The sequence below is a fragment of the Zootoca vivipara genome, chromosome 6 (genome assembly GCF_963506605.1).
Source record: "Zootoca vivipara chromosome 6, rZooViv1.1, whole genome shotgun sequence".
Classification (NCBI taxonomy): domain Eukaryota; kingdom Metazoa; phylum Chordata; class Lepidosauria; order Squamata; family Lacertidae; genus Zootoca; species Zootoca vivipara.
The window spans coordinates 2,431,554-2,454,434 of record NC_083281.1 but is presented as its reverse complement, the minus strand read 5'-3'; the positions used below and the strand labels follow the sequence as shown (position 1 = coordinate 2,454,434).

Genomic DNA, 22,881 nt, shown 5'->3' with positions numbered 1-22,881 from the left:
ACAATTCTACGATTCTATTCTTCGCAAGCAAAAAAGTAGCGGTCCTCTGGAACTCCTCGGAGAAAGGATGTGGTTTTAAAAATTGTAAGAACTGTACCTTTAGCATTTTCGTTTGTATATACTTATCTCTATCCTGTGCATTTATTTATTTATTTTGAAATGGTGAACTATTTTCATTGCTTGTTTTATTAGCCGCTGGGCAACTGCGGAGAAATGGGACATTCCTTTTGGGGAGAGGGGGTTGGGGGGCATGAGAATGTAAGCAGAGAAACTAACCCCAAAATGTTGCCTTCAGAAACATACTCCACTGAATTCAATGAGACTGGCTGCCTAGCAGAATAGCTCTAAACTTTCATAATGATAATGATAATGATAATAATAATAATATATTGGCATAAACACATACAGCAGAGCTTCCAAACTTTCCATGTGGGCGACACACTTTTTAGATATGCATCATTTTGCGACGCAGAAATTCAGTTTTACCAGCAAACCAGTTTTACTAACAAGCCCCTTTCCAACATTCGGGCGACACACCTACAAACTGCAGCCGGCAAACAAACGTGTCGCGATGCACGGTTTGGAAAGCTCTGACCTACAGAATGCAATAAAAACAATGGACACAGCGAATAAAAATAAACATGAAAGTAGAAAAATAAAACACAGATACAGAGGGTTTTTTTTTAAAGCAACAACTAGGACACTATTGAAAATAAAATACCGAATTCAATTGTCGCATATGAGAAGAAAATTACAACTAATCCAGATCGCGGCTGCCGGACCGGGGACTGGGACTGGCCACTGGGACCATATAACACTGGTCCTCAAAGTTATTCACTGGCTTCCGGTATGCTTCCGAGCACAATTCAAAGGGTTGGTGCTGACCTTGAAAGCCCTAAACGGCCTCGGCCCAGTAGACCTGAAGGAGCGTCTCCACCCCCATCATCCAGCTCCGATGGTCTTCAGGCGGTTCCCTCCCTGCGAAAAATGAGGTTACAGGGAACCAGGCAGAGGGCCTTCTCGGTGGTGGTGCCCATTCTGTGAGGTTTGCTGTGAGGACGAAATGTCTGATTGGTGGGGAGGACCTGAAAAGCCCACCTGGAGCTCCTTGGAGGAGAGGGGGCCTATGACTATATTATTAAATAAATTACATAATAAGCAGTATTCCCTGGTGCATGCAAGAAAAGGCAAGAAGCAAACCTCTACTTAAAAGAGGCATTCCCTCCTGGGAGTGCCTATTATTATTATTATTATTATTATTATTATTATTATTATTATTATTCATACTCCGCCCTTCTGACTAGGTTGCCCCAGCCACTCTGGGCGGCTCCCCCAAAAATATTAAAAGCACAATAAAGCACAGCAACCATTAAAAACTTGCCTGAACAGGGCTGCCTTCTGATGTCTTCTAAAAATCAAATAGTTGTTTATCTTGTTTGTGAGTAACTATATAGCCTTTAGAAAACACCAGAAGGGAGTCCTGCATAGGGAAGCTTTTTAAAGCTTTTATTATGTTTCTGTGTATGTTGGAAGCTGCCCAGAGTGGCTGGGGCAACGCAGTCAGATGGGCAGGTTTCAATAATAATAATAATTTTAATTATTATATCTGTTCGACATCTGAGGGAAGGGCGTTCCACAGGGGGGGGGGTGGCACTACCCTACCGAGAAGGCCTTCTTGCCTGGTTCCCTGTAGCTTCACGTCTCATAGGAAAATAGCTTCACTTCTCTGATGTAAATAGGCTTGTCCCATTCCATCCCCTCCAACATTTCTCTGATGAAAGTTGTTGTTGTTGTTGTTGAGTTGTTTAGTCGTGTCCGACTCTTCGTGACCCCATGGACCAGAGCACGCCAGGCACTCCTGTCTTCCACTGCCTCCCGCAGTTTGGTCAGACTCATGTTGGTGACTTTGAGAACACTGTCCCACCATCTCATCCTCTGTCGTCCCCTTCTCCTTGTGGCCGCAAACTTACCCATCTTTTCCAGGGAGTCTTCTCTTCTCATGAGGAGGCCAAAGTATTGGAGCCTCAGCTTCAGGATCCGTCCTTCCAGTGAGCACTCAGGGCTGATTTCCTTCAGAATGGAGAGGTTTGATCTTCTTGCAGTCCATGGGACTCTCAAGAGTCTCCTCCAGCACCAGAATTCAAAAGCATCAATTCTTCGGCGATCAGCCTTCTTTATGGTCCAGCTCTCATCCCAGCCAGCATGGGATGGTCAAAATGTGAACCCACCGAGGCTCTGGGAGATATGGAGGTCCAAGGGTGTGCAAGCAGTTCGCGGTCCAGCTCTCACTTCCATCCATCACTACTGGGAAAACCATAACTTTAATTCTACGGACCTTTGTTGGCAAGGTGAAAGTAGGGATGCCCTAAGGAAAAGCAGGACCTTCCTGGATCAGATCAGAAACCAGGACAGCTTCTGTAAATCTGAGACTGTCCCAGGAAAATATAGACACTTGGGAGGGTCTGATCTCAGGGTTGTGAGTTCGAGTCCTATGTTGGGCATAGGGGGTTGGACTAGATGAGGGGGTTGGACTAGATGCAGGGGGTTGGACTAGATGAGGGGATAGGTCCTTACAATTCTACAATCCCTGGTCAAGGAGGCAACTATCTTTGATAGATTGAAGAACGTCCTATTTAACGGAGGCATCCACTCCTCCCTAAGTGCCCTGGGTGCCTGAGCACCCACACAATTCCCCATGAAGACGCCGGGCACCCAAAAATTTCGGCGCCAGAGCATGGCACCCACGGCCCTGGGCAGCCACAGGGCCAAGCTGGCTCTCCTGAGAGCGAAGATTGCCTCTTTGACTAGGGATGGGCGTAGCTAGGATTTTTGATTGGGGGGGCGGGTCAAAGAGTTGTTGAGTTTTTTGGGGGAGATCTCACACATCGTTGTTGAGCTTTTTGGGGAGATCACATGGGGGGGGGAGGAAACTCCCACGGGGGCAAACTCGGGAGAAACTCCCCAGCCGCAGCCTGTAGGTTTGCGCCCCCGCCTGCGCCAAGAGAGACATCGCGTCCCAGCCTCGCTTCTTTCTGCTCCACCCTCGGCGCGCTCCTCCCTCCGACGGGACCCAGGGGTGGAGACTCGCCGGGTAGGAGGGTCAACCGTCGCAGCCTCAATTGCCCTCCACCATGGCGCGTGCACGAGCGCGCGCGCCGCCCAACCTGGGCGGGGACCGTCGCCGGCGTCCCTCCCCTCCTGCCGTCTCTCCACGTTGCGCCAGGGGCGAGGCGAGGCGAGGCGGAGCGGCGGCGGCGGCGCGCACCCCGTCCATCCGAGGAGGAGGCGAGGAGCCGCCTGGACGGCTTTTGGGGAGCGAGGAAGGCGGTGCCATCATGTCGGGCTTGGATTACCTGGCCGCCGAGTGCCTCGTCTCCATCTCCAGCGGAGCCCTGGTACACCCGGCCGCCGGAGCCAAGGAGGACCGCGGGGCGCGCCCCATCGTTGCGGCCCCGCCGGAGGCGGCGGGGGAATCCCTGGGAGGAACCCCCGACGGTGCAGGCAGCCTCTCCGGCGCGGCCAAGAGGCACCGGTGCCCGTTCCAGGGCTGCGCAAAAATCTACGGCAAATCTTCCCATCTCAAGGCGCATCTCCGGACGCACACGGGTAAGGGCCGCCCCCCACCCCCAGCTTGGGGCTAGTGCCTCTCTCTCTCCCCCCTCCCTCACCTCCATCTTACACCCCAGGGGGCCGAGGGGGTCTTTTGCCCCCCCTCCAAAACATATCCCCCAAAGTGGATAGGCATTCAAACGCGCGCCATGTGATGGATTATGCGGGGCGGGGTTCACTGGGGACCCCCAATATTTCATTCAAAGTGGCACCCCCGGAACCCCGAGGCCACCCTCCCTCCGGCCGGTTCCCGCCTCGCTTTCCCTCCCCCCGCCCCCCGCCCCCCGCCCCCGTGGCCTCCACCCACGTGGGGAGACCGCGCCTCGCTCGCTTGCTCTGGGCGGCGTCGACGCACGCATTTCCTGGATTTCGGCTCGGGTGATCACGCAGCCCACCCACGTCGCGATAGAGACCTCCGCGCCGGTCTCTCTGCCCAACCTTACGAGGTGCCGCCCGGGGGCGCCTCCGCCGCCGCCCCCCCCCCCGCGCGTGGGCTGAGCGATCCCCGCCCCACGTGCTCCGAAAGCGAAAGTGCGCCCGAAGAGCGGAGAGGGTGGGATGCGGAGACTCTCAGAGTGGGGGGCTTTGGTTTATATCTGTATCGTATGCTATCGATACGTCTGTGAGGACAAAAGTTCCAGGTTCGGTCGAGCCTCCGCGGCCAGGCGCAGTCTACCTCTGCCGCCGGAGAACAAACAAGCAAGCATGTTTGTTTAACTGATCCGGTAGGGCTTTCGCGTGCCAAGGAAGGGAGGCGGCGCCGGGTTCTGCTTTATGCCCCTGCCCAGGGGCGTAGGTGGGTGAGGTGGGGGGGGGCTAATCGATACAAATCTGAGGTTCTGCTTCCCCCACCCCAACAAAGGCCTGCCTCGCCCTAACAGAAATCCTGGCTACGCCCATGTCCCTACTCCCTAATTTGAAGAAAAACCTTATGGAAATCTTTTCGCCCACTTCTTGTTTGGCAAATGCCTGGATTCTTGCCTTGCCATGTGGGGCAGTGGGTGTGGCTGGCCTAGGGTGGCCTGATTTGGGAGGGGGGTGGGTGGGAGGGACCTGCTGTGTGGAAACTTCAATTTGGGGAGGGGTTTGGCTGTCACTTGGTTTCTTGGCTCTAGGCCCAGACCCACTGGGCAAACACAACCATTTACACACACACACACCCAAAAAAACCTCAGAATCTAAACACCTTAAGAGAGTGGGTGGGAAGGTTGTGGCGAGGTGGCAACAGAAGTGGGATGGGCACAAAGCGGGCAAAGATCGCTTTTGCTAGCCCTGGAATACATACGGCTCTCCGGGAGACCGGTTACCAACCAAAAACCTGCCTTTTTCCTGGAATTTGCAGGAGGGCAAGAGGGAAAATGGCACACAGTCCAATTCCGATTTTGTATTCACTGCTAGAAAAGAACGGTATGTGGCTTCCCTGGTTTGGATTGTGGACATTTTCACCATGCCAGCAGTGTGCTGGGCTGCCGGTTCCCAGCTGAGCGTTAAAAAACTCAGATATAGCAGCTCATCGCCAAATTAGCACCTTAAACCAAGGTTACTGTCACCACAACAGAATGTAGGCGTCTTTGTTTTGTTTTGGCCACGTGATTTATTACTATAATAATTGTTATTCATTTCTATACCATTTTATATTAACAAATAACAAATCTCAGAGCGGTTTACAACACGTTAAAATGCCAAACAAAATCCAGAATAATAATAATAAAAAAACATGCAAGCTTCGAGGAAACTTATTTCGGATCCTTCTCTGTAAGTGAAATTTTACTTTCCCCGTATTTATGGACCTGCTTAACTTATAGAGCCGCCCCACAGCAGAAGGGCTCTAGGAAGGCAGTGTGGTGTATTGGTTAGAGTGTCAGGCCAGGACCTGGGAGGTGAGGGTTCGAATCCACACTGCGTCCAGAAACTTACTGGGTGACCTCTGACCCTGGGCCAAGAACAAGGGCCAGGAAACCCATTTTTTTCTGCCTGGGGGCCACATTCCCCAGTTGACAACATTCTGAGGGCCGTATGGCTGTGGGGAAGCAGGGTGGAGATGCGGCAACAAATATAAGTTTGCCTGTGGAGCCAGGGTTTTCATTACATGGGCAAACACAAACACACTTTTCCATCTGATCAAGAAAGAGGCTTTATTACAGACTGCCCCACCACCACCAAAATGATATTCAGAACTCAAAAGGCAACCCTCTCTTCACCAGCAGCAAAATGAAAAGCAGCAAGGACTTTTGCAAACAAACCCACAACCCCACCCCCGCCCCTGAAGTTCTCGCTTTCCAGATAGACTGCTCCTGCTCAAGAAGCCCAATAAGATGAAGATGAACCGCCATAACAGAATCTCAGATTTCCCCTCTCTCACACACCTATCACCTTGGCGGAATGTAAACTGGTGTTCGTTTATTTTTCCGAAGAGCTTGCTGCTCCTCTCATAGCTGCCAAGTTTTCTCACGAGGAAGCCTAGTCAGCATAAGGGAAAATCCCTTAAAAAAAGGGATAACTTGGCAGCTATGGCTCCTCTGCGACCATTTCAATGGCACCGGAGGACCCTCCTTGCCAAGACGCGTATTTTTTGTGCTGCTTTAGAGAGGTCCTCCAGAGCCCCTCTTCGGAACGCCGAATCGGGTTAGTGTCCTGATCCACAAATCCAATTCCTGGCACATATACAGAGAGAGAGAGAGAGAGCTCTCAACAAGCTTGGAACAGATAGTTCCGGCGAAGGAGAGCTGGTAGCGGTGTTTTCACGGTGTGTTTAAAAGTCCCCATCTTGCACAGACGCACGCCAGCCTCAAAAAGCTTTGTTGAGAAACACAAAGCGTCGAAGGGGCAGGGCTGCATCTGGGTAAACAGACGCTCCAAAAGGAGGGGGGGTGGGACACGGTTTGAAGTCTTTGCTTGTGCAATCCTGACATCTGCCTGCCTTGCTTAGCTTTCCTCCCACGAGGAGATTAAGGGCAGCAAACTCTCGGGGCATGAGCTCGGTTGCAAAGATGTTTGCTGTGGCACGCTCAGGGCCCAGTTTATCTCCATTGCCTCCTTGGCCGCATTTGTTCGCAGGCAAATCCTGCCCTCCTCCGCCAAGGTTCTAGTCCTCGTGCGGCCCAGTCCTGTTTACATAGAATCATAGAATCATAGAGTTGGAAGAGACCACAAGGGCCATCCAGTCCAACCCCCTGCCAAGCAGGAAACACCATCAAAGCATTCTTGACATATGCCTGTCAAGCCTCTGCTTAAAGACCTCCAAAGAAGGAGACTCCACCACACTCCTTGGTAGCAAATTCCACTGCCCAACAGCTCTTACTGTCAGGAAGTTCTTCCTAATGTTTAGGTGGAATCTTCTTTCTTGTAGTTTGAATCCATTGCTCCGTGTCCTCTTCTCTGGAGCAGTAGAAAACAATCTTTCTCCCTCCTCCATATGACATCCTTTCATATATTTGAACATGGCTATCATATCACCCCTTAACCTTCTCTTCTCCAGGCTAAACATACCCAGCTCCCTAAGCCGTTCCTCATAAGGCATCGTTTCCAGGCCTTTGACCATTTTGGTTGCCCTCTTCTGGACACGTTCCAGCTTGTCAGTATCCTTCTTGAACTGTGGTGCCCAGAACTGGACACAGTACTCCAGGTGAGGTCTGACCAGAGCAGAATACAGTGGTACTATGACTTCCCTTGATCTAGATGCTATACTCCTATTGATGCAGCCCAGAATTGCATTGGCTTTTTTAGCTGCTGCATCACACTGCTAACTCATGTCAAGTTTGTGGTCTACCAAGACTCCTAGATCCTTTTCACATGTACTGCACTCAAGCCAGGTGTCTCCCATCCTGTATTTGTGCCTTTCATTTTTTTTGCCCAAGTGTAGTACCTTACATTTCTCCTTGTTAAAATTCATCTTGTTTTGCTTTGGCAGTTTACAGTGCTACCTTGGTTCTCAAACTTAATCCGTTCCGGAAGTCTGTTCCAAAACCAAAGCGTTCCAAAACCAAGGCGCGGTTTCCCATAGAAAGGAATGCAAAACGGATTAATCCGTTCCAGACTTTTAAAAACACCCCCTAAAACAGCAACTTAACATGAATTTTACTATCTAACGAGACCATTGATAGATAAAATGAAAGCAGTAATCAATGTACTGTACTATAAAATAAATAAGACAGTATTGTAGATGATAAAAATTAAAATGATTTTTTTCCTTACCTGCACTGATGATGGTCATTGTTTGGATTTTATCCATTTCCGCAGTCACACAATCAATCCATCAGTAGCTGAACTGGGTTCCACGCAGTCACGAAAACAAATGAACCGAAAAAGCCTCAAAAACAAAAAAGCAAAATAAAGAACAAAAACAAAAGCGCCAAACTTAATCCGTTCTGGAAGTCTACTGGGCTGAGGCCGTTTAGGGCTTTAAAGGTCAGCCCCAACACTTTTGAATTGTGCTCGGAAATGTCCTTGGAGCCAATGTGGGTCTCTCAGGATCGGTGTTATATGGTCCTGGCGGCCATTCCCAGTCCCCAGTCTAGCTGCCGCATTCTGGATTAGTTGCAGTTTCCGGGTCACCTTCCAAGGTAGCCCCACGTAGAGCGCATGGCAGTAGTCCAAGCGGGAGATAACCAGAGCATGCACCACTCTGGCCAGACAGTCTGCGGGCAGGGAGGGTCTCATCCTGCATACCAGATGGAGCTGATAAACAGCTGCCCTGGACGCAGAATGGACCTGTGCCTCCATGGAGAGCTGTGAGTCCAAAATGACTCCCAGGCTGCGCACCTGGTCCTTCAGGGGCACAGTGACGCCATTCAGGACCAGGGAGTCTCCCACACAGGCCTGCCCCCTGTCCCCCCAAAACAGTACTTCTGTCTTGTCAGGATTCAACCTCAATCTGTTAGCCGCCATCCAACCTCCAAAAGATACTAAAAATGTTTGGAACGGGTGTGGCCACTCCAGCTTTATTAAGAAGAGCTCATTTATTGTGTTTATCTCCTGTCTTCTTCTCCCAACAAGTCCATGGTTCGCCCCCCCCCCCAGTTAATCCCTACAACGACCCTGCGAGGTAGGCTGCGAATGACTCCCAAGGTCACCCCGTCAGCTGCATTATAGAGTAGAGATTTGAACCCCAATTGGAGCTTGAATCTGATTACAGCGGTACCTTGCCTCCTGAACGAATCGGCTCCCGAACGCTGCAAACCCGGAAGCGAGTGTTACGGTTTGTGAACGTTTTTCAGAAGCCGAACGTCTGGCGCGGCTTCCGATTGAGCACAGGAAGCTCCTGCAGCCGATCGGAAGCTGCGCCTCTTTTTCCAAATGGTTTCGGGAGTCGAACAGATTCCCAGAACAGATTAAGTTCGGGAACCAAGGTTCTACTGTATTTGATATTTTGATGTATTGTAAACTGCTTTGAGACCACCCCCCCCTTTAAAATACAAACCAGGGGTCGGCAAACTTTTTCAGCAGGGGGCCGGTCCACTGTCCCTCTGTCCACTGCCCCTTGTGGGGAGCTGGACTATATTTTGGAAAAAAATAATGAAAGAATTCCTATGCCCCACAAATAACCCAGAGATGCATCTATATATCAAAAAAATGTAAAAAGGACAAGTGGGTGGGTCTCCACTTTTCTCCGAAACTGCTTGCGTTCAAATTCGGACACAACGTCCCATACGAATGTCCGACGGATCTTAGAGAGTTTGCAAAGACAAATGTCACACCCGGGCCACGTAAGACCCCCAAAAAACCCTGTTCCAGAACGCACCACTCAGCCGAAAGTGCATGCTGGGAAAAGAACCAGGTTGCAAACCATCGCCCTCTAGCGGTGGCTACACTGGTACTACATCTATAGAACCTTCCCTCTCAACAGCACCCCGGCTCCCGTTTATATACTGTACTATGCCAAAGCCTTTACAGACTAGGCCGAATGGAGGTACTGACTTGTCTGGAGGAGGGGACAGGATAGGTCAGGACATGGTGGGGCCAGTCACAGGGATGACCCAGAGGGTGGGGGGGGAAAGGGGGCGTGATACGTCATGGGATGGGACAGGTTGGGGGAATCACAGAGAAAACCCAGGGGTGGGGGGAGGAGGGGGCAGGATATGTCATGGATCAACACGGGGGGGTGGCAGTCACAGGGATTAGCCACAGCAACGCGTGGCAGGGCCAGCTAGTTTTAAATAAAAGCACACATTCTACTCATGTAAAAACGCACTAATTCCTGGATCCTCCGCGGGCCGGATTGAGAATTCAAGAAGGATACTGACAAGCTGGAACGTGTCCAGAAGAGGGCAACCAAAATGGTCAAAGGCCTGGAAACGATGCCTTATGAGGAACGGCTTAGGGAGCTGGGCATGTTTAGCCTGGAGAAGAGAAGGTTAAGGGGTGATATGATAGCCATGTTCAAATATACGAAAGGATGTCATATGGAGGAGGGAGAAAGGTTGTTTTCTGCTGCTCCAGAGAAGCGGACACGGAGCAATGGATTCAAACTACAAGAAAGAAGATTCCACCTAAACATTAGGAAGAACTTCCTGACAGTAAGAGCTGTTCGGCAGTGGAATTTGCTGCCAAGGAGTGTGGTGGAGTCTCCTTCTTTGGAGGTCTTTAAGCAGAGGCTTGACAGCCATATGTCAAGAATGCTTTGATGGTGTTTCCTGCTTGGCAGGGGGTTGGACTGGATGGCCTTTGGGGTCTCTTCCAACTCTATGATTCTATGAGAAGGTGATTTGGCCGGATCCAGCCCCTGGGCCTTAGTTCGCCTACCCATCATGTAAACGAAACAAATAATAGAAATGAAATGAATAATTGAACTATTTATAATGGTCATTGCGCAAAGAAAAGGTGCTTAGACTTAACTGTCCAGGGGTTCTTTTACCTTTACTAATGTTTCCTCCGTAATATTTTATCAAAAAATCGAAAGAAGCTTCATTGAGGTGACAAAACCATACCAGCACTGTCAGGAAAAGAAACAACTGCCTAGAAAAAGGAGAGCCCATCGTAAAACGCACATAACACTTGTAGATTGGGGACTCCGAGTCCACAAAGCATACAATATTTTCTCTCTTTTTTAGGTCTGTCACTTTGGCCCAGGGTGGATTTGATTTAAATCAAATCGATTCAGATCTTGATTTAAATCACTAGTCAGTAAGACTTGATTCAAATCATTATTATCATTTTTTACAGAAAGACTCATTTTTGCTGGTATCATCTTAATATTTGCAACCAGATGAAGTTTCCGTTTTTGGAATAATAAATTTTCAGAGTAGTTTTTACAGTTCTATTGCAAATTACCGATTTGATTATATTATTAGAAATACACAAGACAGATAATTATGAAATTGTGGTGAGGTTTAATAAGTTAACTGTTTATATTTGAACAACTTTTCTGGTGTGCTTTATTGCAAGGAGAAAAATGGATCACTTAATAACAATTTGAACAATTCATTTAACCAAGACAGTAACATCTTAGCATATGTATCCATGTTTGTTAACTGATGTGGTTAAACAATTAGATGGAGTTTTATCACACATGAAAAAATTTGAAACAAATCCTTATTTCCTTATTGGACTACAAAGTAACTTAAATAGAAAAACTTTAGAAAGATTTTTTTCCTCCAGAAGCATTTTATTTTAAAAATCCGATTTAAATTTTTTAAAAATCCAGTTTTTAAAATATATATTTTTAATCCACCCTGATTTGGCCAAAAACTGAACTATAGCTTAACATTCACGCCATGAATCAGGGTGGATAAAAATCAAATGATTAAAAAAAACCAGATTTTTTTTTTAAAACAGATTTTTAAAATAAAATGCTCTTGGAGGAAAAATCTTTCTAAAGATAGTTTTCAATAAGGATTTGTTTTAAGTTTTTCATGTGCGCTAAAACTCAGTCGAAGTTTTTTTTAAAAAAAAATTTAACCACATAAGTTAAACATGGATACATACGCTATAATGTTACTGTTTAAAGTTAAATAAATTGTTTTAATTGTTATTAAGGAAATGATTGTTTTTCTCCTTCCAATAAAGTACAACAGAAAAGTTGTCCAAATAGAAACAGCTAACTTGTTAAATCTCACCATAATTTCATAATTATTGGTCTATGTATTTCTAATAGTATAACCAAATCCATAATTTTCGATATAACTGTAAAAACTACCCTGGAAATTTAAATATTCCAAAAACGATACCTTCATCTGGTTGTAAATATTAAGATGATACCAGCAAGGACGGGTGTTTCTGTAAAAAGAAAATGATTTGAATCAAGTCTTACTGACTAGTGATTTAAATCGTGTCCACCATCCCTCACTCCCGCTTAATATTCCCACCATGAATGATAAAACGATTCATGCTTTGCTTCTCTCTCTCTCTGTTTTGCAGGTGAGCGCCCGTTCCCTTGCAGTTGGCCCTCTTGCCAGAAGAGATTCGCCCGTTCCGACGAGCTCGCCCGCCACCTGCGCACCCACACCGGCGAGAAGCGCTTTGCCTGCCCGCTCTGCGAGAAGCGCTTCATGCGCAGCGACCACCTGACCAAGCACGCCCGGCGCCACCCGGCCTTCCGCCCGGACATGGTCCGGAGACCCGAGTGCCACAGCGCCTCTCCGAGTGACTCTGCCGCTAGCAGCCTGGCTGGGAGCCCCGCCCACGACAGCCCCGCCCCCTGAAAAGGCCCCGCCTTGGGTCGCCGGTACCCACGATGCTTTGCTGGCCCCAGCCCGCGAGGGACCCTCCGGCGGCGGCGGTGCTGGGGGAAGGGGGCCCGTTCCCGGCTCCCAATTTGGCGCCTCCGGGAAGCAAGGGGCGCCGCTGGCAATCGGAGGAACCATCCCAGGCGTCCAGCCAGTTGCAACGTTCCTCCTTCCCGTACTCCAGGCCTGCCGGGTTGGTTTTTTGGCCGGTGTCTAGGGTCCTCTCGCAGCCCCTTTGCCTTGGTTTCCCAAAGCAAAGGGACATTCTCCTTCCCCGGCTCCCCGATACTCAGGAAAGAGTGGGGCACTTTGTCTAGAACCCGCCAAACCTTTCTTTAGCCAGGTGGCAGGTTCTAGGAAGCTCGTTTATATGGTACAATGGGACAGAGATGTCCAGTATTGCTCATCACCAGGATCTGGTAACCAAAGGTAGACTGCCTCTGGCTTGGGAGGAACGATTATGGTGAACAGATGACTCCCGAGAGGCTCGTAAACAGGGTACGGTACAGTCAGAGCTGATCCGGCGTCATTTGTTCGTGGAACCTGGTAACCAGAGGTATATTTCCCCCTAAATTATTCCTTGCTGTCACGGCTACCCGCAATTAATCAGATGGGGTTCGGCTTCCATCTCCCATCAGCCCACCCAAAAGCCAGCATGAGTAGTGGTTAGGGGTGATGGGGAGACGAATGCCTATGTTTGGAAGAGGCGCTCCCTTCCTGAGAGTGAGGAACGCCTCTTCCTAGCACAGGGATGGGGAAGCCTGTATCCCTACTGGTGCTGGACACCAGCTGGCAGCAGCCAGCATGCCCAATGGTCATGACCACTGGAGTCCAATAGCATCCAGAAGACCCCCTTTTGGGAAACTGCCCCCCCCGTCTGCTTCGGAGGCCTGTTTGATTTGCATATCTGTCCACACTATTCCCTGGGACTCAGCTGAGCATCACTAGTGGGTAAACAATCCCTAACATTTGTAAATAATCCTCCCCCCCCCCGAACCGGGTCCAAATTTTAATATCTGTACATAGAAAATTGAGGACCTGTTTTTATGGGTGTGGCTGTTGTTATTTTTATATCTATGTATAAACAGTGTAATTTATTTTATTTTTAAATGTAGAATCTGCATCGGTCTGGGGGGGGGGATGTTGACCTGGGAGGGTGGTGGGGAGAAGGCTTAAGGATTTTATCCTCTCCCTCCCTTTGCAAACCTGCCTTATAGCCGAGCCACAGCTGAGCGGCAGAGCTGGGAATCACTTTGCCCGCAATCCTGAGGACTAGGAACTCGCTTCGATTTTCGGGGAAGCGCCGCCGCTCGGTGGGCAGCCCTGCGCTCGGTAGACCACGGAGCCGACAAGACGCAGAAGTCGTGTTGCCCAGACTTGGGTCTCTGGCTGTTTTTTGACTACAACTCCCATCATGCTGTTTGGTTAGCAGGACCAGGCGTTGGGGATGATGGGTGTTGTAGTCCCCCCAAAAAAACACCCCACACCAGAACCTGAAAGTGCAATTGAGCACATTTCAAAGCACTTCTTCGCCCCTTCCCCAGCAGAGCTGTATTTCAGGGTGTGGATAAAGAGACATAGATACATGTGCGTGTTTGTAACGTGGGTTTTTGGTGCCTTTGTTCTTCCAGAGGGTTGGAACGTCTCCCTGAAGCCACATCTTCCTTCTTCCCTTGTTAAATCTAATTGTGAGACTTGATGCTCCCATGATGCAGACACCCCCTCGCCGCAAGAGGGTGGAGTTTTTCTGTTTTTGTTTTATTTGCCAAGGTGGTGGTAGCCATATCTGCAATTGCATGATTGATGCCGGACTTGGCGGCCGGACCCCGGCGCCTGCATGGCATCGCTGCCCGCCTTGGTTGCGAAGTTGCCTTGTGCCCCCCTTGTTTCTCGGTGGGGAGAAAAGGGACCTCTCCGTGCAGGCGTCGGACGATGGGGGGCAGAGCGGCGTTTAAACGCAGGGCTTTGTGCAAAACCCCAAGCGTCATCGGCCGGCGTTCGATCCGAGCAGAATCAGTGTCGCCATAAAGCTAGGCCAAGTTCAGGGAGTCTTTGAGCCTGCAAAATACTGCTGAACTACAGTTCCCGTCATCCCTGGCGGCAGAGGCTGATGGGAGTTGTAGTTCGGCAACGCCTGGGGCGCCAAAGGTTCCTCGTCCCTGAGCTAGATAAACTTTGGTGCTTCGGGTCTAGTGATTTAGGCCCTTCTGGGATGCACTTTCCGGCCTCCATGAGGCTCTGGATTCGAACTCGAGACCTGAAGATGCCCGTATATCCAGGCTGGGAAGCGCAAGGCATTTTGGCCAACAGCTGGATGTTTTGCCTGCTCAGCTGGGATAGTCTTCGCCCCTGCTCCAGGAGTCCTGACCCCCATATCTAAAATTTCCTGAGTTCTCAGGGACTAATAAGGGAACAGTAATTCCTGCCCCCCTCAAATTCCTGTTATCTGGGGGAAATTATATATTTATGATCTCCCGTCCCTCCTCCCTTTGTAATTAAGCAAGAGATATTTTTTAAACGAAAGCAAGTAGATTTATTTATTTTTGGTTAAAAAGAATAATGTGCGAATTAATGGGAAGCTAAGCATCTTGCAAAGGTTGGTTGAGTGTTCTGGGTTTCTTTGGTCTGTGTGCAATGCGGAATAGAATCGCAGTGCAGACTTTAGGAGGGGAAACGTTGGTTTTGGTTGGAGGTGTGATGTATTTTTTTTCATTACGGCCGAGAAATCTGCACCCACCTGGCGATTTCCACATGGCGACAGGAGGCTGACTGCGTACAAAGTCCTAATCCATCCATCCATCTATCCATCCATCCATGTTTATTATGGGAAACAGTGAGCACAAATGCCTTCATTGCCTTTTCTTTCTAAGGATCTGCTTTGCGTTCTTGTCGGTCAGCACTGCAGATCTTAAAGAGTTTTGTGGACAGCTCCAGGGGCTTGGAAAGCAAGAGCTAGCTAAAACTATTTAATTAAATATCTTAGTTCAGGGGTGGCCACCTCTCAAGAGACTGCGATCTACTCACAGAGTTAAAAACTGGCAGTGATCTACCCTCCTTTTTGGGGTTAAGGTCAAAGTTGTTGAGTTTTTTCAAGGAGGAGGTAAAATGTTGAGCTTTTTTTAGGGGAGCCACAGTTGTTCAGCTTCTTTTGGGGGGAGCCAATGATCTACCAGTGATCTACTGCAGACATCCAGTGATCTACCGGTAGATCACGATCTACCTGTTGGACATGCCTGTTTTAGTTTATTAAAGCTAAAACAAACAAAAACCAGAGGCTGCATTCCTAAAGCCTCTTATTGTTGTTCTTTATTCATGTCCGACTCTTCGTGACCCCATGGACCATAGCATGCCAGGCACTCCTGTCTTGCACTGCCTCCCGCAGTTTGGTCAAACTCACGTTGGTGGCTTCGAGAACACTGTCCAACCATCTCGTCCTCTGTCGTCCCCTTCTCCTAGTGCCCTCAATCTTTCCCAGCATCAGGGTCTTTTCCAGGGAGTCTTCTCTTCTCATGAGGTGGCCAAAGTATTGGAGCCTCAGCTTCAGGATCTGCCCTTCCAGTGAGCACCCAGGGCTGATTTCCTTCAGAATGGATAGGTTTGATCTTCTTGCAGTCCATGGGACTCTCAAGAGTCTCCTCCAGCACCATAATTCAAAAGCATCAATTCTTCGGCGATCAGCCTTCTTTATGGTCCAGCTCTCACTTCCATCCATCACTACTGGGAAAACCATAGCTTTAACTGGGCTTTTAGCTTTTTTAAACCATAGCATCAATTCTTCGGTGATCAGCCTCTTATTACCCAGGAGCAAACCCCATTGAATTAAATAGGAACCCCCCCCCCCTGTGGCTATGTTTGCACTAGTAACATTGAACTGGCTGGCATTATTAAAAGTAGGGTTATATGACCCCAGGCTGCTTCTGAGAAAACTCGGGAAGTTGTTCGACTGCCCTAAACCTTGAGATATCTTCGCCCCATGAGACCCACACAAAAGCCTCATGGCTGTCGTTTTCCTCCCTTGAAAAGCACATGGAGCAGGAGGAGGAATTTGGGGAGGATGCCAATCTTTCCAAGTTCCGCTAATCCAACCAGGTCTTTTCTCAAGATTCGTTGGAAATGGAAGTTGGGTGTGCATGCACTTGTTATTTCTGTCTTGTCTCTTGGCAGGCAGGGGGGGAGACATGGCCAGAGGGTCACTCTGGCCACCCGCTCAGCAGTCGAAAATTTGCCAAAACAGCTGGCAAACCCTGCCGTACGACTTGTGCAACTGGTGGATTATACAATGTATTTATTTGACAACGTATTCCCCTTCTGGTCTAAAAACCCATGCATTGTGGTGGAGATGGGGTAAATGATTTGAGAAATTGTCAATATTCCACACACCCTTTCCCCGTTATTTTCAAGAAGCACTGAAGCTTGTGTGTGTGTGTGTGTGTGTGTGTGTTTTGGGTGTGCTGCTTGAAAAATAAAAACGACAAACTGCTTTACCCATATGTCTTGCGTGCTGTTTGTGAAATAAGATTTCCCGCGTGCTGCCGTAAATGCCTTGCCGTGTCTCAAGAAGGGCTTCCTCCCTAGTCCGTGTGTTTGGGACAGCAGCTTTGTTTTTAAGAACATCAGAATTTTCTTGGAGAATTGGGAGAGCTGGAGGTCTCCCCAAAGGACATCCAAACCAACCCCCCTGGTGCAGGAATTGCAGCGGTTCTCCGGAAGACTGATCTGGGATGGGAAAGGGGACTCTCTTTGTTTTATTGGGATTCTTATTGTTTTTATAAGCTATTTGGGAAGAGGATTGAAGATGATATGTTGTGCATAAAACCCCACCCAAGTGTGGAAAATGCCGAAGGATGTCTCTGCCTTGTTGATACTTGACCTCTTTTTCCTCTTCTTTGGCGATCACTCGTAGCCGAGGAAGATTGTCTTCCATAAACATGGTTTTAACAGTGAGTCCGTAAGTCCGTAAGTGACTGGAGGCCAATTCTGGATCCCCACGTCCTTCCACAGTGGGGACATAGGTTTCTGGGCGGGAGTTGATCCTGGTGAGGGATTGTCAAGCATGCCTTCCTCTTAGCACGTTTCTCCCTTGCGTCCCGAGTTCAAGTGTCTTCAAAGCCCACGACACCTTTGGTAAAGGCTGTTCTCCAATTGGAGCGCTCGCAGGCTGGTGTTTCCCAATTGTCGGTGTTTATACTACATTTTTTTAGATTTGATTTGAGACAGTCTTTAAACCACCAGCATTACGCTTTCCATTCTTAAGTTTGGAATAGAGGAGTTGCTTTGGAAGACGATAGCAAGCAACCATCACAGTTAACCGACTTGTGTGGATTCATTTAATAATGGAAGAAACATCCACCTGCGAATAGGGTTGAAGATCTATAAAAATGATACAGCATGGAATTAAATTTAAATAATTAAAACCTTCGTGGAAGGAGAGACCAGCACTTTTCTCTGTAATAATGAGCCACTTTTAACGGGCTCAGAGGCTCCCAGAGCATGGGAACAGGCCCGGCCTTTGATCGTATCCAACTTCCAACCCAACACTGCCAAGTTTTGACCGTATTTGCTTTGGTTTTGCTGCCAACGCTTAGAATCATAGAGTTGGAAGAGACCACAAGGGCCATCCAGTCCAACCCCCTGCCAAGCAGGAAACACCATCAAAGCATTCTTGACATATGCCTGTCAAGCCTCTGCTTAAAGACCTCCAAACAAGGAGACTCCACCACACTCCTTGGCAGCAAATTCCACTGTCGAACAGCTCTTACTGTCAGGTTCTTCCTGTTCCCAGCAGCAGGGCTCCTGTGCCTACTGTTCCAGCGAGAAAAATGCAATAGATGTTCTCCTATTGTGCATCTTTTTCAAAACAGGTCGTACTTTTGTAAAAAAATTAAACAAAAAACGTAAAAGAAAACTTGCAGTTTTAAGGGCAGAGGAGCCTTTTCTGAAAAAAAAAGGCAGCTGAGAGACCTTTGCCCAGTTCCCTTTTTTTTTACTTTCTCTCAGACTTCCTCCTTTAAATCCCCCTTTCCTCTTTCATACCCATTCCCCTCAGGCCATGATTTTACCCCCCTTTTTTACTCCACTTTTCCTTCCCTATTCCAACTTTCCAACAGGCACCTCCTCAGGCACCTCATGTCCTGGAAAGACACTGCAAAGTGGGCATACCCAATGTGCCTTCCTCATGGCACACTTCCCCCTTTCGTCATGAGTTTGAGCGCCTTCAAAGTCCACGACACCCTTGCTAAGGGCTGTTCTCCAATTGGAGCACTCGCAGGTCAGAGTTTCCCATTGTCGGTGCTTCTAGTACTGCACATATTTTCTAAGGTTCATGTCCAGGGGAGGGAGTAACACTTCAAAAGAAAAATGCAACAAAGGGATAGAAAAGCTCAACGTCTGGAAGGGACCCAGTTTATTTTGAGATAAGCTACAGTATTGGTAAGGGACTCCAAATCAGTTGATTTTTAAAATAGCTTTGAAGGAAATGTACAGGCATTAGCTCATAGAAGTTATACATGAGAGGCAAGGTCACAGGTCAGGGAGCTAAAACACATTTTCTGTCCGTTATCTTGGGTGTCCAGGTGTCTTGGAATCTTACGATTCAAGTTTCACTCACTTTTTTGTCTGTCTACCAGTTCCTTAGCGGGCCATTCCCATAGCTTCCTACGCCTGGAAAAATCAAGGTGAGAACAGTCGGTCACATAAAGGTGCTATTTCTAAAATGATTTAAACAGTTGTTAGAATGATAAGGGGATGGGAGTCAGGAGTTCAGAAGTCCACATAGCATAGAATTCTTACATTACATAGATTCCATCGCAGAGAGTATATGCAGAAAATCCTGGTCCCTCTTTTGGGAATGGGTCACTTTTGCCGAGGCGTTTTTCTTGCAATCTGGACACTAATAGGTCAGCTGCCATATTGGAGAGGCCCATATCACGGACTAAGTCCTCAGTGCCGGTTGGCCAAACTGCTGTGGGGCTGATTGCTGCTCAGATGAGGAGTCTTTGGATTCTACAGCCATTTCTCCATGAGAATCCTTGTCATCTTCCTCACCATGTTCACTTCCTTCATCTTCAGAAGAGACAAACCCCTTAAAAACTGGAATTGGGAGTTCCTTGGAGTGCAGGATAGGTCCCTCCCTCCCTGTCCTTCGTCCCCTATCCACCTTTCCTCTTGCCAGGGGGTTTCCCCCCTTTCAGCCCTCCATCCATCCCTCCAGGTCCTCACCCCCATTCCCTGCCACTCACCAGATCTCTCTGAGGGTCCTGGGAGAGAAGGGTCAGAGGTTGTGGGGAGGGATGCAGGAGACAGCCTGACCAGGTCAACTGTCCATCTTCCTCCTTCCATCCTCGGCTTGGATTGCAGGATCAGCCTCTTGGATCCTTCCCAAGAAGCTCAGAAGGGTAAAGAAAAAAGCAGAATGTTCCTGGGAGGGAGAAAGAAGGCAGAGTCAGAGCCCTTGCAGGAATTTTCCTGCCAGAGATTTTCCGGCTGAAGGCGAAGCCTCCCTATCCATGGGGTCCCCGTCTCCCCAATCACAGTTTCTATGGGAAAAGAGAGGCACCTTCCTCCTGAACCCCAACAGACAGGGAAGGTGGAGTCATGGCTCAAAAGGGATATTACCACCAATAGAAACATCCCTTTCCTTTGCTGGCTACCTTTTCTGTCTTCCAGCCTGGAGACCTGACATTGCAGCCACCGCCAACCCACCTTTATTTCTCTTCCTCCCCACCCCCTACACCCCACTTTCTATCTCAGAGGCAGGGAATCTCCCTTGCATGCAGAAGGTCCCAAATGCAACCCCAAGCAGTAACTTCACTGTAGGGCTGAAAGAGATGCCCAGAGCAGGCACCCCCAAACTTCGGCCCTCCAGATGTTTTGGACTACAATTCCCATCATCCCTGACCACTGGTCCTCTTAGCTAGGGATCATGGGAGCTGTAGGCCAAAACATCTGGAGGGCCGCAGTTTGGGGATCATAGAATCATAGAGTTGGAAGAGACCACAAGGGCCATCCAGTCCAACCCCCTGCCAAGCAGGAAACACCGTCAAAGCATTCTTGACATATGGCTGTCAAGCCTCTGCTTAAAGACCTCCAAAGAAGGAGACTCCACCACACTTCTTGGCAGCAAATTCCACTGTCGAGCAGCTCTTACTGTCAGGAAGTATCGGGGATGCCTGATAGAGACCCAGACAAAGGATCCACCTCCACCTCACCCCACCCCCCCAAATGAAATATTTGCAGGGCGGTGCTTACCCAGCAACCCCCGTCCTCTCGGCCTTTTGCCCTTAGTAGCGAAACTCCACCCTTTACGGTTCTCCATACAGGAGCATGCGCAGTGGTTGCCCTCCCTCCTTTCCCTGCAACCCGACGGCGTCTTCAATCAAGATGGCCGCCCCCTCCCCGGGGCGCACGCGCGTTGTTGCCTCTCGAGCTCCTCCTCCTCCTCTCTTGTCTGAGGGGAGGGCGTGGTTTCCGGCCCGCGCGGCGCAGGCGCGGTGTCGCGCGGGGAAGCCCCACACACCGGCCTTGCCCATAGCCAAGATGGCGGCGGCCTGACAGAACAAGAAAGAGCCGAGGCGGAGCGGCGGTTGGCCTCTTCCCTTCTCCCCTCATGACCCGCCGGGATGCTCCGCTCGAGCGGCTTCCTCCGAGGCGTCGACTGCCCCTTCGGCTCCGCCTGCGGGAGGCCCTACTGCCACTTCCGGCACCCGCCGGGGCCTCCGCACGGCCAGCCGACCCAGGCCAGGCTCTCCCAAGCCAGGCCAGGCCAAGGAGGAGGCGGCAGCAGGAGCAGCAGGAGGCCCTCCGCCTCGGCAGCAGGTGACTGGGGAGAGAGCGGGGCGGGGGCGGCGCTCTGCCTATGCTCAGGGGCGAGTCGAGAGGGAGGGGGGAGGGCGCCACGCCCGCCCTCGGGAGGGGGAGGCATTCTGCCTATGCTCAGGGGCTCCCGCGCTCCCATATATCTATAGGTAGAGCGCTCTGTGTATGCTCAGGGGCTCCCGCGCTCCCATATATCTATAGGTAGAGCGCTCTGTGTATGCTCAGGGGCTCCCGCGCTCCCATATATCTATAGGTAGAGCGCTCTGTGTATGCTCAGGGGCTCCTGCACTCCCATATATCTATGTTGTTGTTGTTTAGTTGTTTAGTCGTGTCCGACTCTTCGTGACCCCTATCTATAGGTATATATAGGTATATAGATAGGTATACCTATCTATAGGTATATAGATATAATAGATATAGTGCTCTGCATATGCTCAGGGGCGAGTCGAGGGGGAGGCACTCTGCCTATGCTCAGGGGCTCCCGCGCTCCCATATATCTATAGGTAGAGCGCTCTGTTTCTGCTCAGGGGCTCCTGCACTCCCATATATCTATGTTGTTGTTGTTTAGTTGTTTAGTCGTGTCCGACTCTTCGTGACCCCTATCTATAGGTATATAGATAGGTATACCTATCTATAGGTATATTGATATAATAGATATAGAGTGCTCTGCGTATGCTCAGGGGCGAGTCGAGGGGGAGGCACTCTGCCTATGCTCAGGGGCTCTTGCGCTCCCATATAGATATAGAGCGCTCTGCGTATGCTCAGGGGCGAGTTGAGGACATAGCTGCCAAGTTCTCCCTTTTTAAAAGGAAAATTCCCTTATGCTGAATAGGCTTCCTCGCGAGAAAAGGGAAAACTTGGCAGCTATGGTTGAGGAGGGGGAGGGAGGGGGAGGCACTCTGCCTATGCTCAAGGGCTCCTGCACTCCCATCCATTTGTCTGTCTACCTATCTATTGTGCTCTGCGTATGCTCAGGGGCTCTTTCGCTCCCATCTATTTGTCAGTCTGTCTATCACTAGGTATATCTAGATATCTATCCTTATCTTCCCATCCATCTGTCTGTTGTGCTCTGCATATGCTCAGGGGCTCTGACACTCCTATCTATCAATCCCTAGGTACTGTATATATATCATTATCTTTCCATCTATTGTGCTCTGCATATGCTCAGGGGTTCTTTCGCTCCCATCCATTTGTCTGTCTATCTATCTATCTATCTATCTATCATTAGGTGTATCTATATATCATTATCTTTCTATCCATCTGCTTATTGTGCTCTGTGTATCCTCAGGGGCTCCTGCGCTCCCATCTATCCCTAGGTACTGTATATCTATATATCATTATCTTTCCATCTATTGTGCTCTGCATATGCTCAGGGGTTCTTTCGCTACTATCTTATCTATGTACCCAGTGCTTTTTTTCTGGGAGTACGCAGGGGTACGCATACCCCTAAACATTTTGTGAATCTAAGTTTTGCCTCATTGAGGGGCAATATTTCAATAGGAGTAGGAAAATGAGAGTACGCCTAAACATTTTTTTTAAAGAAAAAAAGCACTGGCCTTGGCAAATGAAAAAGCTTAATGCTTTCAGTTAGCGAATCTCCAAATCTGAAAAAGCTGTGTATTGGGGGGGGGGCTTCGTGTTTTACCTGCACTGGGGTCTCTGGTGGCTCGTGGGAAAGTTAACCATCAGGGAACCTAACGCCTTTGAAAACTAAAAGCGGGCAGTGTCTCTTTAAAAGCCATGCGACTCTGCGAAACAGGGACCTGTGACCAGTTTCCTCCAGCTGCCTTCCTCC

The 22,881-nt window shown here is 49.2% G+C and overlaps 2 protein-coding genes across 2 annotated transcripts in view; both read left to right on the top strand.

Moving 5' to 3' along the window:
* The first annotated feature begins 3,131 nt into the window (after positions 1-3,131).
* KLF16 (KLF transcription factor 16) lies at positions 3,132-19,319 on the top strand. Its single transcript, XM_035117182.2, has 2 exons — positions 3,132-3,606; positions 11,965-19,319. The coding sequence occupies exons 1-2, from the start codon at positions 3,132-3,134 to the stop codon at positions 12,246-12,248; spliced, it is 759 nt and encodes a 252-aa protein (XP_034973073.1). The 3' UTR covers positions 12,249-19,319.
* Positions 19,320-20,788: 1,469 nt separating this feature from the next.
* The window catches only part of REXO1 (RNA exonuclease 1 homolog), a 32,156-nt gene continuing 30,063 nt past the window's right edge, over positions 20,789-22,881 (top strand). Inside the window, exon 1 of the mRNA XM_035119245.2 lies at positions 20,789-21,086. Coding sequence (XP_034975136.2) covers positions 20,891-21,086 — 196 coding nt within the window. The 5' untranslated portion in view covers positions 20,789-20,890. The remainder of the gene's footprint in view (positions 21,087-22,881) is intronic.

Bases quoted from the DNA above. Each gene is read 5' to 3' on its own strand.
- KLF16 (XM_035117182.2), top strand. From the start codon at position 3,132: ATGGCGCGTGCACGAGCGCGCGCGCCGCCCAACCTGGGCGGGGACCGT. The intron at 3,607-11,964 runs GTAAGGGCCGCC...TCTGTTTTGCAG, and splicing joins GCATCTCCGGACGCACACGG to GTGAGCGCCCGTTCCCTTGC.